Source organism: Neovison vison, chromosome 4 (genome assembly GCF_020171115.1).
Source record: "Neovison vison isolate M4711 chromosome 4, ASM_NN_V1, whole genome shotgun sequence".
NCBI classification, from domain to species: domain Eukaryota; kingdom Metazoa; phylum Chordata; class Mammalia; order Carnivora; family Mustelidae; genus Neogale; species Neogale vison.
The window spans coordinates 160861419-160873940 of NC_058094.1; the positions used below are offsets into that span (position 1 = coordinate 160861419).

The window sequence follows — 12522 nt, forward strand, 5'->3', positions numbered from 1 at the left end:
GAGTGATTTCCAGTGATTAAGCATGATTATTTATGTTTCCCTGAAGCTTCAAAAAAGGTTTCTCATCAGTTCATTTTAGCACAGAAGGAAGGGTGCAAAGTTATATTTACTTGAGCCAGGGAAGAAGAATTGATAAGTCAATCTCTAGATATTTTGCTTGAAGAAAAAGACATTTTTAGAAATGCTGTTTAATAAAGAATTGTGGTCTACATTGGTTAAATTTGCCACGTTAATTTTTTATTATATTTTACTTAATGGACATTTAGATTACATATTAAGTGAACATGTAATTGCTGTTAAATATGTGTCTACTTGATCATCTTTTTGTCTCTGCTGTTTCTCCTATCTGGGCCCTCAGAATTTAAACCCAATAATATTTATTTATTTATTTATCTTTTTAATTATCTATTATTCATGAGAGACACACAGAGAGAGGCAGAGGCAGAGGGAGAAGCAGGCTCCTTGCTGAGCAGGGAGCCCGACACAGGACTCAATCCCAGTACGTTGGGATCATGATCCGAGCTAAAGACAGACGCTTAAGCATCTGAGCGATGCAGGCGCCCCAACTCAATAATATTTATACAAAAGGTGAGCAGTAGATGCCAATTAAATCTAAATGAATATGGTTTTGAGTAGTGTTTATAATGTTTTTCACTAAAAATATTTTGATATCTACTTTGATTTTTTCTCAGGTATCAAAATAAGAGCTGCTTAATCAAGATTTGGCAAATAAATTCCAGAGTCCTTTTTTCCTAACAGACCTATGGTTCTTGCAAATGTCTGAAGGGGTCAGGCTATTGACATCAATAAAAAACCTACAGTGCTGGGCAGGATCCCTGGTAGGGGTGCCCTCTTGAGTCTCTGCCATGTTCTTCTAAATTTTGATATCTTTAGAAGGTAGCATTCCCAACGTCAACAATTCCCTGTCCTTTATACCCTATGGCCCTGCTAAAGCAGTTCCTTTTCTTTGCACAGAGGTCTTCAAGCTGGGCATACAAAGTCTTCTTTCTGAAAACACTTCCAATTTTCATGATTTGCAGTTTATCTTAATATATTCCCAGGCTTGAGATAATGGTAAAGTAACATATTTAAAAATATAGTCACCTATAAACCTGGTAGTTTAATTTTGACAATATACCTCCTTTTTACTCTGTCACAGTGGTTCACATTTTTCAATTATTTACACCGCATGCAAATCATCTAGAACTTTTCAAGGCCTTTGAGCTTATTACATGTAAAATCCATAATCATTTTTTTCTCATAAAAGAGAGATGCAAGACTTATTTATCAGCTGAGTTCAATTGCATGTGACAGGAAGACGGATGCTCTCTATTGAAGTACTATTTATGTATGCAGTTGAAACATTTTTCTACAATGGCCATCGTTATATGAGACCTATTTAAAAGTATGTCTTTTGCTGCTTCCCTTATCATTTCAATTAAAAGAAAACAAGGTTTTGTCTGAGTCAAATGTGCTCAGTATCTCTTCTACCCACCCCATCATTCCAAATAGCACTTCTTTAGAAAACAGAAAATCAAAAGAAAACATGCTCTCAAATGATTGAAAAAGGTCCTACGTTATGGGGCCTTTCATCAGTCTGCCCCCTATCTGTGAGAAGGAATTTCGATTTCAGGATCATTTTGAAGTATTATTATTGGAGAAGGGTTTCCATAATTAGCTTTTGGTTTTATGTGAAGAAGTTTACAAGTGTTCCCGTTATCTGTGATATGATGGGAAGTGTGTGTTTATTTCTCATTCATTGTAAACACTACTGAACCCAGTTATAAGACCAAAATAAAACAGGAGATACTAGATCAGATGAGATGAGGGATGCTGAGAAGAGTTTTATTTCCCTTACTTAATTATTTGAGGTTGTGAATTGTCTTGAGACATGTCATGAGGGAATGAGGTATCTGAATATTTGGGTAGATAATCAAAGGAAGAGAAATTATTTTACATTTTTAGAGTTAAGGAGTTACTTTTTCAACCTTTTCTATTCTAAAACAATATCAGTTTTACAAAGTCTCCAAAACAGTATCCATTTTACAAAGTTTCCAAAAAGACTTAGCAAAAAATTAGTGATGTTATTTATCACTGTCATTTTCTCCCTTTTGTAGGTGGTTCCTTATTATTCTGGAAGCTATCTGAAAGCAAGGAACTCAGCACTCCAAGGAGAGAAAGTTGCCCAGAAAAACACCCATCCTCAAACTTTTGTGTGCCTAAGCATTTCTGTAGAGGAAAGTATATCGTACTTGATAGATGATTTAAGGGATTTTCTAGGATAATTTTGGTTATTTGAGAATGTTATTTTTATAGGCAAATGTTAATACCCAACACAGCTACTATACAACTCCACAATACTGTCTCTCTCTTTAGGCCTGCATTTTAAGGATGATAATCTATAAATTTATAAGCAAAAATTTATATTGTTTTTTAAAGATTTTTATTTTGGGGGGAGAGAGAGAGTGAGAGCACAAGATGGGGGGGGGTCGGAGGGAGAAACAGACTCCCCACTGATCAGGGAGCCCAAAGTGGGGCTCAATCCCAGGACCCTGGGATCATGACCTGAGCCAAAGGCAGAAGCTTAACCCACTGAGCCACCCAGGTGCCCCAAAACTTTATATTCTTTAAATCAATTTCTTTATTAGGTGACTGATCATTTCATGCTGTTAGGAATGTTATGTTTCCCTAACATATCAATCATTGGACTACATTCCAAATGTGCAGAATTTAGAGGGAGAAATGAGAATGTTTCTCTGGAATGTGATATATTTATATCAAAGGTAGCTTACATCTGGCCTGGTGCCTCATGACCTCAAATTTCAGTTTTCAGTGAAGATTTTCACTTTCTTGTTTTCTTCATAGGTTTTTCCTGCCTATTGTATGTCTGCTTTTCAGATTAGCATTTAACTTGCTCTAGTCATAGGACTGTAAATTTTCTTTTCTTGGGTGTTTTTATTTCTAAATGTTAATTTCTAAATCCCCAAGGTCTCTTTATCTTCCTACGAGGGAGATTTTTTTGATTACTTTTTTCAGGGCAACTTCTCTTTAGAGCTTTTTGGGGAGCTGTAGTGTTGCTACCCCAGAGTAGTTTTTCTGTGTCATTCACAGTTATCTGAGGATGTTATGTGAATAAGGAAAAACTGGAAAGGGTTTCTTCCAGTTTCTGTAAGAAAACATGACATACTGGGCCCAGGTGCAATGGAAGAAGTATTTTATACTTTCAGAGTCAATGTGGGGTTTCCTCTGGAAAAAGCAGTCAGGACTGTAGGGGCAATGCTGTCTCCTGTGAATGACTGCTTGGATTAGGACTTTATCTATGTTCTAATCACTTCCACACAGACCACCAGGATTGGTTACAGGTGAAAACTGGGATGAAACCATCCAGAAAAACTAGGAGATAGTGAGGAGTGGTGAGTAAAAATGGAGAGGAAAAAAATCTTGTGGGAAAGAGGTAGGTTAATCACAACTAAAAGCCAAAGCAAAAAGGATTCTGATCTTCTGGTTGATTTTGTTGGAGTCTGTTAAGTTTCTGGAAATCACATTTTTGTTCTTCTGTGAATGTTCTAGAAGATCTGGCCAACATATATGTGTATGTCAACAAGGCACCAGCTGGTTCTGTGTCTCTGGCTTGTTTTGTCTCTTGTATCTACGTGATGTGTAGATCATTCTGTCTTGTATGGGCATAAACTTTTGGGACATGAAGGCTTCATCTCCGTGATCTTCCTTGAATTATTTGGAACTGGAGTGAATGACACTGTGAATTTTGGGCAAACATTCTGTTTGTCTACCAGGGAGGATGGATTAAATGAGACTGACATTCAGTAAGGTTGGTAATTTCCCCAGCTCTCTTCTATTGAAGTGAGAGGGTTATTTTGATACATGGAGAACTCAAAAGGAATATTGCTTAACTTTTCCTCTCCATCCCTTCATATATCTCACAAGGTTGAAAATGCCCTTTAATCTTCTCCTTTAGAAAAAATATTTATTTATTTTAGAAAGGAAGTGGCAGAGGGAGGGAGAAAGAGAGAGAGAATCTCCAGCGGACTGTGTGTTGAGTGTGAAGCCCTATGTGGGACTTGATCCCACACGCTGAGATCATGATTGGAGCCAAAACCAAGAGTTGAATGCTCAACCAACTTGTGCAACCAAAGTACCCCTAATCTACTCTTTGATATTAAATTCTAAAAGGGGTAGCTATGGTTTACTTACAGGAATCTGAGTTCTTGAAAGCATTTTAAAATGCAACCCTCCAAATATGTCCAGGTCAAATGTAAATAATGAAAGCATCCATAGTCATTATCTTCCTATCGGGATGATTTTCTGAAATACTAGGATGCATCAACATCACTGGCAGAGCCTGTTAAAACACAGGTTCTTGGGCTCTAGCAGAAGAGATCATGATTTAGAAGGCCTAACATGGGACCTGAGATTCTACACTTCTAGGGAGCATGTGGGCATCCTGATGCTGTTGGTCCATGGGCCACTCTGAATGGGTTTAGATTATACAAGGAAATTCTTCAGTACCTGATTCCTGTTTTGGTTACTCACTGGCCCTCCAGTGCTTATAATGCTAATTACCTGTGTTTCAGTAGAAGCACAATGCAGTGGGGCAAGTCCCCACTTAGATGCACATATACACTAAAACCTCATGAGGAGGGATCACAGTACTTTTTGTCAAGATGGCAGGGCAGTTGATAAATGAAGGAGCAAAAGGCACTCATATAAACCCAAAAACTGTCTTTAAAGCTAGCTGAATGAAGGAGAAAAATCCCCCAGTTAGAAAGTCAGCATTAAATAACTTTGTAAGGAAGTACTGCAGTCTTTCTCCAGAGGAATTTAAGAATGTAACATTTGCAATTAAATGTGAGTCTGTCAGGCAGTCCTGGGCTGATTTCTGATAAAGTGTCAGAGAAAATGAGCTTGAGTCTATGGAACGGTTGGGATTCTGGTGTGTTTAGGGGGAAAGAAGGCATGGGAGATAAAAGTCCCAACTAAGATAAGAATGTTGGAAGATGACCTACAGATTGGCAAAAGAAGCACTCTGGAAGTGTTCAGAAAACAAAGCCACAGTAAACAGAACAGCAGGATACACACATGATGGAAAAAAAAAACCACAACTTGTTAAGAATGCAACAGGGGAATACAAATTAACAGCTTGCCATGCTCAAGGGTGTTTCTCTATATGGTATAATGAGGATATTATGTCATTCTTCACTAAAGGTTCTCAAGCCATGACTGACTGAATTTTATTTTTTCAGACCACTGCCCTTTCAGTGATTTCCGATTTACTAACCTCTGAGTATTCTCTCTATTCTGTTTTTCCACTTAGTCCCTTTTAGATTGAAGCAGTTTTATTTTATTTTATTTATTTATTTATTTATTTTTACAAATGCTCTTAAGTTTCCAAATTTATGCTGTGTAAAGCAGAAACGAAACTAGGTACCCCAGGAGAAAATGACAGTGCTTAAGGCCTACCAACCATGATAACAACTATTATATAAATAACAATAGCAAACATTTGAGAGTTGTTCTGTGCCAGAATGCTCTGAAGATTTTTAGGTGTATCCATTCATTTAACCCTCCCAAACGACTCTGTGAGGAAGGTGCTATTATGTTCATCATCACTAGCCCTCAGGGAGATTCAAATTAAAACCACATTGAGATATCATCTGCACTTTACACGTTAGAAAAGTGAGGTTAAGGACATTGCTTAACGGCGCAGAATAATCTGTACATTAGGTTTAAGAGCTAAGGATTTGAGATCCTGTAAGACCAGTAAGATCAATGCTACAGTACTGGGAGCAATCCCGCTACATACAAACTGACTGTATCCTTAGCCTTCTTGCAATGAACCAACAGAATGTACCACCGCTGGAGAGTACAAAATTCTTTCTATCTCAACTCTAAGCTTTTTGAGAGTGAAAACAAATCTGTAAGAAATTCATAATAGCTTAGCTGCAAATGTTGACATGAAGCCTCGCTACCTAAACCATCTCACAAGGTACCATTTGTAATCACTAATTTCCTATGAAGAGGAACCACCCAGATTGGCCCGATGAGAGAAAATACAGGTTGGGTTGATGTTTTATAGCCATTTTTAGCAATAAGTTCTTCAAATCCATATAGGAAAGCAGTCTGTTATAAGTAACAAATTTTAAAGGAAATAAAGAAATCCTCCATACTTCTCTGCACCATATGAACTTGGATAAAATACCACTTATTGGTTTCGATGTCTAAATGAAATAGCATAAATGACCAGAGTAGGATATTTCCTTACCATCATTCTCCTGCATTGTCCCTCAAATCCATCATACTTTTTCATTCCCAGTCTAATTTCTTCCATAGGCTACTAAAGTGAATAATTTCAATATATTTTTACCTGCAGTGATCTCTCTCGTCTCAAAAACTGCTGTCCCTGTCCCCTCTCTCACACTGAGATGCCCTCCCTTGTACCAGCCTCCTCTGGACTGGGTATGAGGAGTCCTGTTTCCAACCCGGGTTTCATCTGTCTCTGGTGTCTCAGTTCTGGGCATCCATTCCAAACTGAGCTTCCTACAACTAGGATGAAGTTCTCACATAATCTGGTGGCTCAACTGTCCCAAACAAATTAGAATTAGAAGAAATTCACTTTGTTTTTCACAATTTAGGACTCATTTGACTTTACGTATGTAAGAGGCTACAGAAAATGTGACTGGATTATTTTGACTTTTGAAGTGCAAAGTGCCCAGTTTCCCAGTAAAATCTAATCTCCCTGTATTGTCCCTGTTAGACCTGGAGAAAAAGTGCAGAGAGACATTTCTTTCTAGAAAATGACAAATATGCTGCCAGCTTCCTTTAGATGCAGTAAGAACAATGCTTTTAATTCTGCCTCCTGACTCTCTACATGAAGATCATCAAATAAGCAGACAGAACAAGAAAATGAAATTTTAGATATTATGGAAGTGAAATGCTCAAATGACACAAATGACAATGGGCAATTTTCACATCACTCAATAAACTGAGGCTCTATTCAGCCCTTATTTATGCCACGAGTTATTTTGAGTTTAACTTTTTAAAAAAGAATGTCAAGGAAGGAATTCTCACCCTTGGTTTTACAGCAGAGAATCTGCCTAACTTAAAAAAATTTCAAGGAATGAAACTAACTACTTAGATGGGTAAGGGGGCACAAACCCAAGGGGATTCCCTACTGAGGAGTGAGAACATTGTTTTCTTTTGCCCCCAAAAAATAAACTCTTATAGAAGTAGTACAACAGCATTTGGGATGATGCAGTCTCCTTTCACAAGAAATAACTTTCTTTTTAATATATTCCCTTGGGCACTGGGAAGGAAAATCTTTTTGCCTCTTAACTGCTGATTCAGTGACCTGAGAATTGGGTCAAAATGAAAAAAATAATCCACAACTCTGCTTTCAGTTTGCTTAAGAGAAAAAGTATTTAAAAAAAAAAAAAAAATATATATATATATATATATATATATATGACACATACCTGAATCATAGGTAAATGGAATGCTGATAAAAATGCCTTAGTTTATGGCTGCAGTTATATATTTTTTGTTAGTTATCATTTCAATTGATATGTGTAATTTGACAATGTCCAATAACTTCCCTTTTTCAAAAATTTCTTGTGGGTTTGGTTTTGGTTTTTTGTTTTTTGTTGTTGTTGTTGTTTTTGGTGGGAGCCTTTTCTTCGGTTTTTCTTTAATATTTCCACTCTTCTTGGCTATGGAGAACCTTAATCTAAGTTTCCTGGAATGTCACTTTTTCAAGAAAAATATATTTCAAATAATTTAGTTAAAGTACATTTTAAATATACAATTTTGCATGTGACTTAGTAATATATTGATGACCTGATTCTCAGTGTTGAGACGTTATTTTGTCTGGCTCTTTAGAGATGGAGAACTTTACCCTTAGGAATGATGGGGCTTTCCTACTTAAACTTTTCCTACTTCTTCTTTATCCCCTATAAATTTAATTATATTACAACAGGGAAATTTCTCCTTTCTTGATGCCTGGATTTACAGTTTCAACTGCAGTTCACTTTCAGAGTCTGCTGGATGGGAAGCAATACTTAATAAATTAGGCCTCTATGAACCCATTTATAACAGAATATCTGTTTTCAAGGCGAGCTATAACACAGATTTTAAGACCTTTGTCTCTCTTGGAAATAAACAGTTCAAGGTTGAGTATCATATAAGACATCCTACTCAAGGGTTCTTTCTTGCCTTTTGTTGAACTTTGTTTGCTTAGACAGAGCAGCCCTGTGTTTTTGCATATGAGAAAAGATTTAGCAAGATCCCACTGGAAAACAATGACTGTTGCAAATAGAAAACATACTAAACACAAATGACATCGTTTTGGGGGGCCAAGTGCATTATGCTTCACAACTTGCAAACATGAATTAATTTTTGTCATTGTAGCCATTTCTTTTTAGCCAACACTATTTGTATGTATTTGGTAAACAGGGCAAATTTCCAAATTTTGTCTTATGGAATAAAAAGACTTTTGGAAATGTGAAAGGGGGCACAGGGTGTTCACACATTATGACCGTTTCCTGTTTCCCACTGTCAGTGGCTTATTATCGGTGGCTTATTTTCATTTTGTCTGCCCTCAGAGGAGACAAGGCTTCTCTTTCAGGCACACAGACCTTTTGCTCCTTTGTTTTCCATTAAAAAAAAAAATTACAAACACTTGGAAATAGGTAAACAAAGGGCTGAACCCCTCATGTATGGTTATGAGACATAGGAAACTGTTTCCACATGAGGTGTGGTCCATTTCTAGGGATTATCGTAAATAGCGATGTTCCCCAAATGCTATGAAATTCAGTTTAGCTTAAAGACTAAAATTTGACTTTGGGGCACTCAATAAACACTTGATTGATTGGATTAACTTCTACCTTTCAAGATTTTACAATTTTGTTTCCTAGGAAGTTTGTTCTTGGATAGCTTAAGTAACAATTCTGTTAGGTTAACAATATATTGATTGGCAGAACCAGGTGTTAGTCATGCCATAAAGATAAGCTTCTTTCCTTTTTTTCAAACTTAGGTCACTGAGAGTCCCTAATGTGTGCGACAGAGCCAACCTCACTCCTCTATAAGAAAGCTTACTCTTAATTTCTCTGTCTCCTCTATGCTCACACTTCTCTTCTCCCAGGAGATCAGCTGCCTTATAGTTGAACTGGGTTCCTAGACATCTGCTTACAGGCTTTATTATAGGTTTCCAAGTAATAGAGAAGCTGCAAGTCAATGTCAGGTTGACCTGGTGGTGGCTAGCAGGCAGTGTGTGCATGGTGACTGGCCAAGTATATAGGCACGTCTGCCCCTAAAGTATCCTATGAAAGTGAAAACATCCAGTGATAACTCATGAGCTGTTAAGAGCAATGAGTAAACTAATAGATGAGTTAGGGAAGCCAAGTGCAGAGACCAAGGGCGTTAGTTACAGGACAAGAGTTAGCAATCACTTGTGAGCAATCACTTGCAATATTGTGCCCTTGGGAATTTTTAAAAGCTTTATGCTTCTTTTGGGACTCCAAGACAAGTTCTTGGAAGTAAGCAGGGCAGTTTTTATTTTTCTTGTTGATGGATAAGGTTAAATGGCTTCTGTAATTCAATAGTGAATCCTAAAGAATCCTGAATTTAGACTATTTAGGGAAGATAGTAGGTTTAGTATGGTCTTACAATGGATGAAAAGCCCCTTCACCCTACGAGCCTCTAGAGAGTGGGCTGTGGAATGATACAGGAGATGGGTAGGAGACCCCCACAAAAGTGATGGGAGAGAGCCTTCTCAAGAATTTACAGTACTTCATAATGTGACCACTGAGCACTGCATTGATTCTTTAATGACTCAGTGCCATTTCCTGACCTCCTCCATACAGATAGTAACTTTTTCAGGATTTCCACACTTAATGGGGTATGGGAAACCAAAACTTTGAATCTTTTTTGCTGAGAAATGCTTAGTTAATTGTTTCTACATCTTAATAGGAGTTAGCTTCCCTAATTAAATATATGTATTCGATTATGGACAATTACCACTTTGGAATGGCTCAGCCCATTTCTTTCTTTCTTTTTTAACTTTTTAAAAAATTTAAATACAATTAACATATAATGTATTATTGACTTCAGGGGTAGAGGTCAGTGATTCATCAGTCTTATAGAATACCCAGTGCTCATTACATCACGTGCCCTCCTTAATGTTCATTACCCACTTACCCTACCCTCCACCCCCTCCCTTCCAGCAACCTTCAGTTTGTTTCCTATGATTAAGGTTCTCTTATGGTTTGTCTCCTTCTCCGATTTTTTCTTGTTTTATTTTTTCATCTCTTCCTCTATGATCCTGTTTTGTTTCTTAAATTCCATATATGAGTGAGATCATATGGTAATTGTCTTTATCTGATTGACTTATTTCACTTAGCTTAATACTCTCTAGTTCCAACCACTTTGTTGGAACTTTTTTTTTTTTTTTTTTGATTGAGACCATTTCTTTAAGAACAATTCTTCCTAAGGAAATAAATCAAGAGCACAATGTGGTATATAGAAGAGAGGATGGGCTTCTGAGTGAGACATGTCTGGGTTTGAGTCCCATCTCTAAATAACCACAGGACAGAGGACCCGTCCCTTCACTGAGTCTCAGTGTACTCAGTTAATAACAGGAATAATATCCATCCTTTGCTGGAGTCTTGGGAAGACTAGATGAAACGAAATTATTTTTACTGAAATCAGTTGACATTAAAAAAGAAAACTCATCGGGGCAGCTGGGTGGCACAGTCGGTTAGGCCTCTGCCTTCAGCTCAGGTCATGATCTCAGGGTCCTGGGATCGAGTCCCACATCGGGTTCTCTGCTCAGCAGGGAGCCTGCTTCCCGCTCTCTCTCTGCCTGCCTCTCTGCCTACTTATGATCTCTCTCTCTCTGTCAAATAAATAAATAAAATCTTAAAAAAAAACATAAAAAAGAAAACTCATGAAGATAAACCCATTGGATCACATTCTGCAGGTAAGCTAAGAAGAGATGCCATGGTTTTAAAAGATGGACCATAATATCCTTCTAAATACATTCACACTGCAAAAATGATTAGCAGTGTGGATTTGTTAGAAGCCAAATTAAGCTGCTTTCCCATGCCATGCCACTGTCACGCAGGATGCATGCTCTGGGCAGATTTCACGCATTTTTGTCTTTGGGTTGGCGGAGCTGTCAAACGCCAGTTTTGAAAGATGAGGCTATCTACAGATGCTTGCATAACACAGTTAAGCAGAGCAACAAAAATGAAAATATCCCTTGGTCATTCACTGGGTGCTAGATAGCTCCTGTTTGTGCTTTCAGATGCACTCTCCACCCTGCTCCCACCGCCCTGGGCCCAGAGAAACCCATCTGTACATCTCCACCAGGGCTTCCTTGTCCTCTGGTTTATGACTGAGCTTAGTCAATGGGGATCAACAGCAGAGATTGGGAGAAGACAGTGACTAAGCTCAAGGTATTTAAAACCCTTTCAAGCCATACAGACATAAAATATGACAGTATTTATATGGCTTACCAGGTAGATACATAGCTACTTATAGCTCAGTTGGCTGGCACAAGCCCAGCCCAGTGCCAGGACATGAAGGGGATTCCTATATAGGCTTACCTGTAACCCATTAGTGACACACTGAGGCATTGCCTTAGTACACCTTGTCTTACTTATATTCATAAGATGTGCTCAGTAAACTTCCCATAGATGTGAATACATTTTTTATTAGTAGTAAAAAGCTTGATTTGTTGAACAATTCTTATTTGGTTATGACTGAATTATTCCCAACTCTTTACTACTGCATATAGCAATTAGTTCCAATAACTGGATAGAAATGATACACCATGCTTTTTGCAAAACTCAACTGTAAAAGTCAGTATGATCACACATGTAGCTCTCTAAGTCAGACAGATAGCATCACATTCACTATTTACAGGGACTAGGTCCTTAAGAATAAATCACAAACAAATCATGCAATGCTTACAGGATCCCTTCTCACAAGCTCTCCATTGGGTACGACTTCAACCAGGTGGATGATGATAATCATGGAATTCAGAATGTAAGTCAGAAACATGTTCTTGTGCAGAGTCACCCTTTGACAGCCAAGGCTCCTGGAAGAAAATGTAACAGAAAGCATTATCTAGTGCCAAAATGTTGAAGTACCTGGAAAAAAAGTTTTGGTAATATTTGTAATATTTCCTTTAACAATAGGTGAGAGTTCTGTAGAAATAAGTGAGGCTGGTCCCAGCTTAAAGGCTCATCACCACTTTTCTGCCTGATTTTTAAAAACAGTTTCCAGTCACGGAAGCTCCTAGTTTTCAGCCCTCAGCATGACTTCATACAATAACTGTAAGAGTGAGTGATAAAATCACTTTTAATTATAGCAAATGTCATGAAATTAATTAAGAGAAGGACTCTTACAAGAGAAACCATTAGGGTTGGGAGGGTGCTTCTGATGAAAAGTCGAATATTCATTGATGTAACCAGGCAGAAATCGTGTGGCAAATGGGATAACAGAGCA

General features: G+C 37.7%; 1 protein-coding gene across 1 annotated transcript in view; it reads right to left on the reverse strand.

The window, feature by feature from the left end:
• CALCR (calcitonin receptor) overlaps nt 1-12522 on the reverse strand; it is a 155899-nt gene that overhangs the window by 26290 nt on the left and 117087 nt on the right. The window contains exon 8 of the mRNA XM_044246039.1: nt 11986-12112. Coding sequence (XP_044101974.1) covers nt 11986-12112 — 127 coding nt within the window. The remainder of the gene's footprint in view (nt 1-11985; nt 12113-12522) is intronic.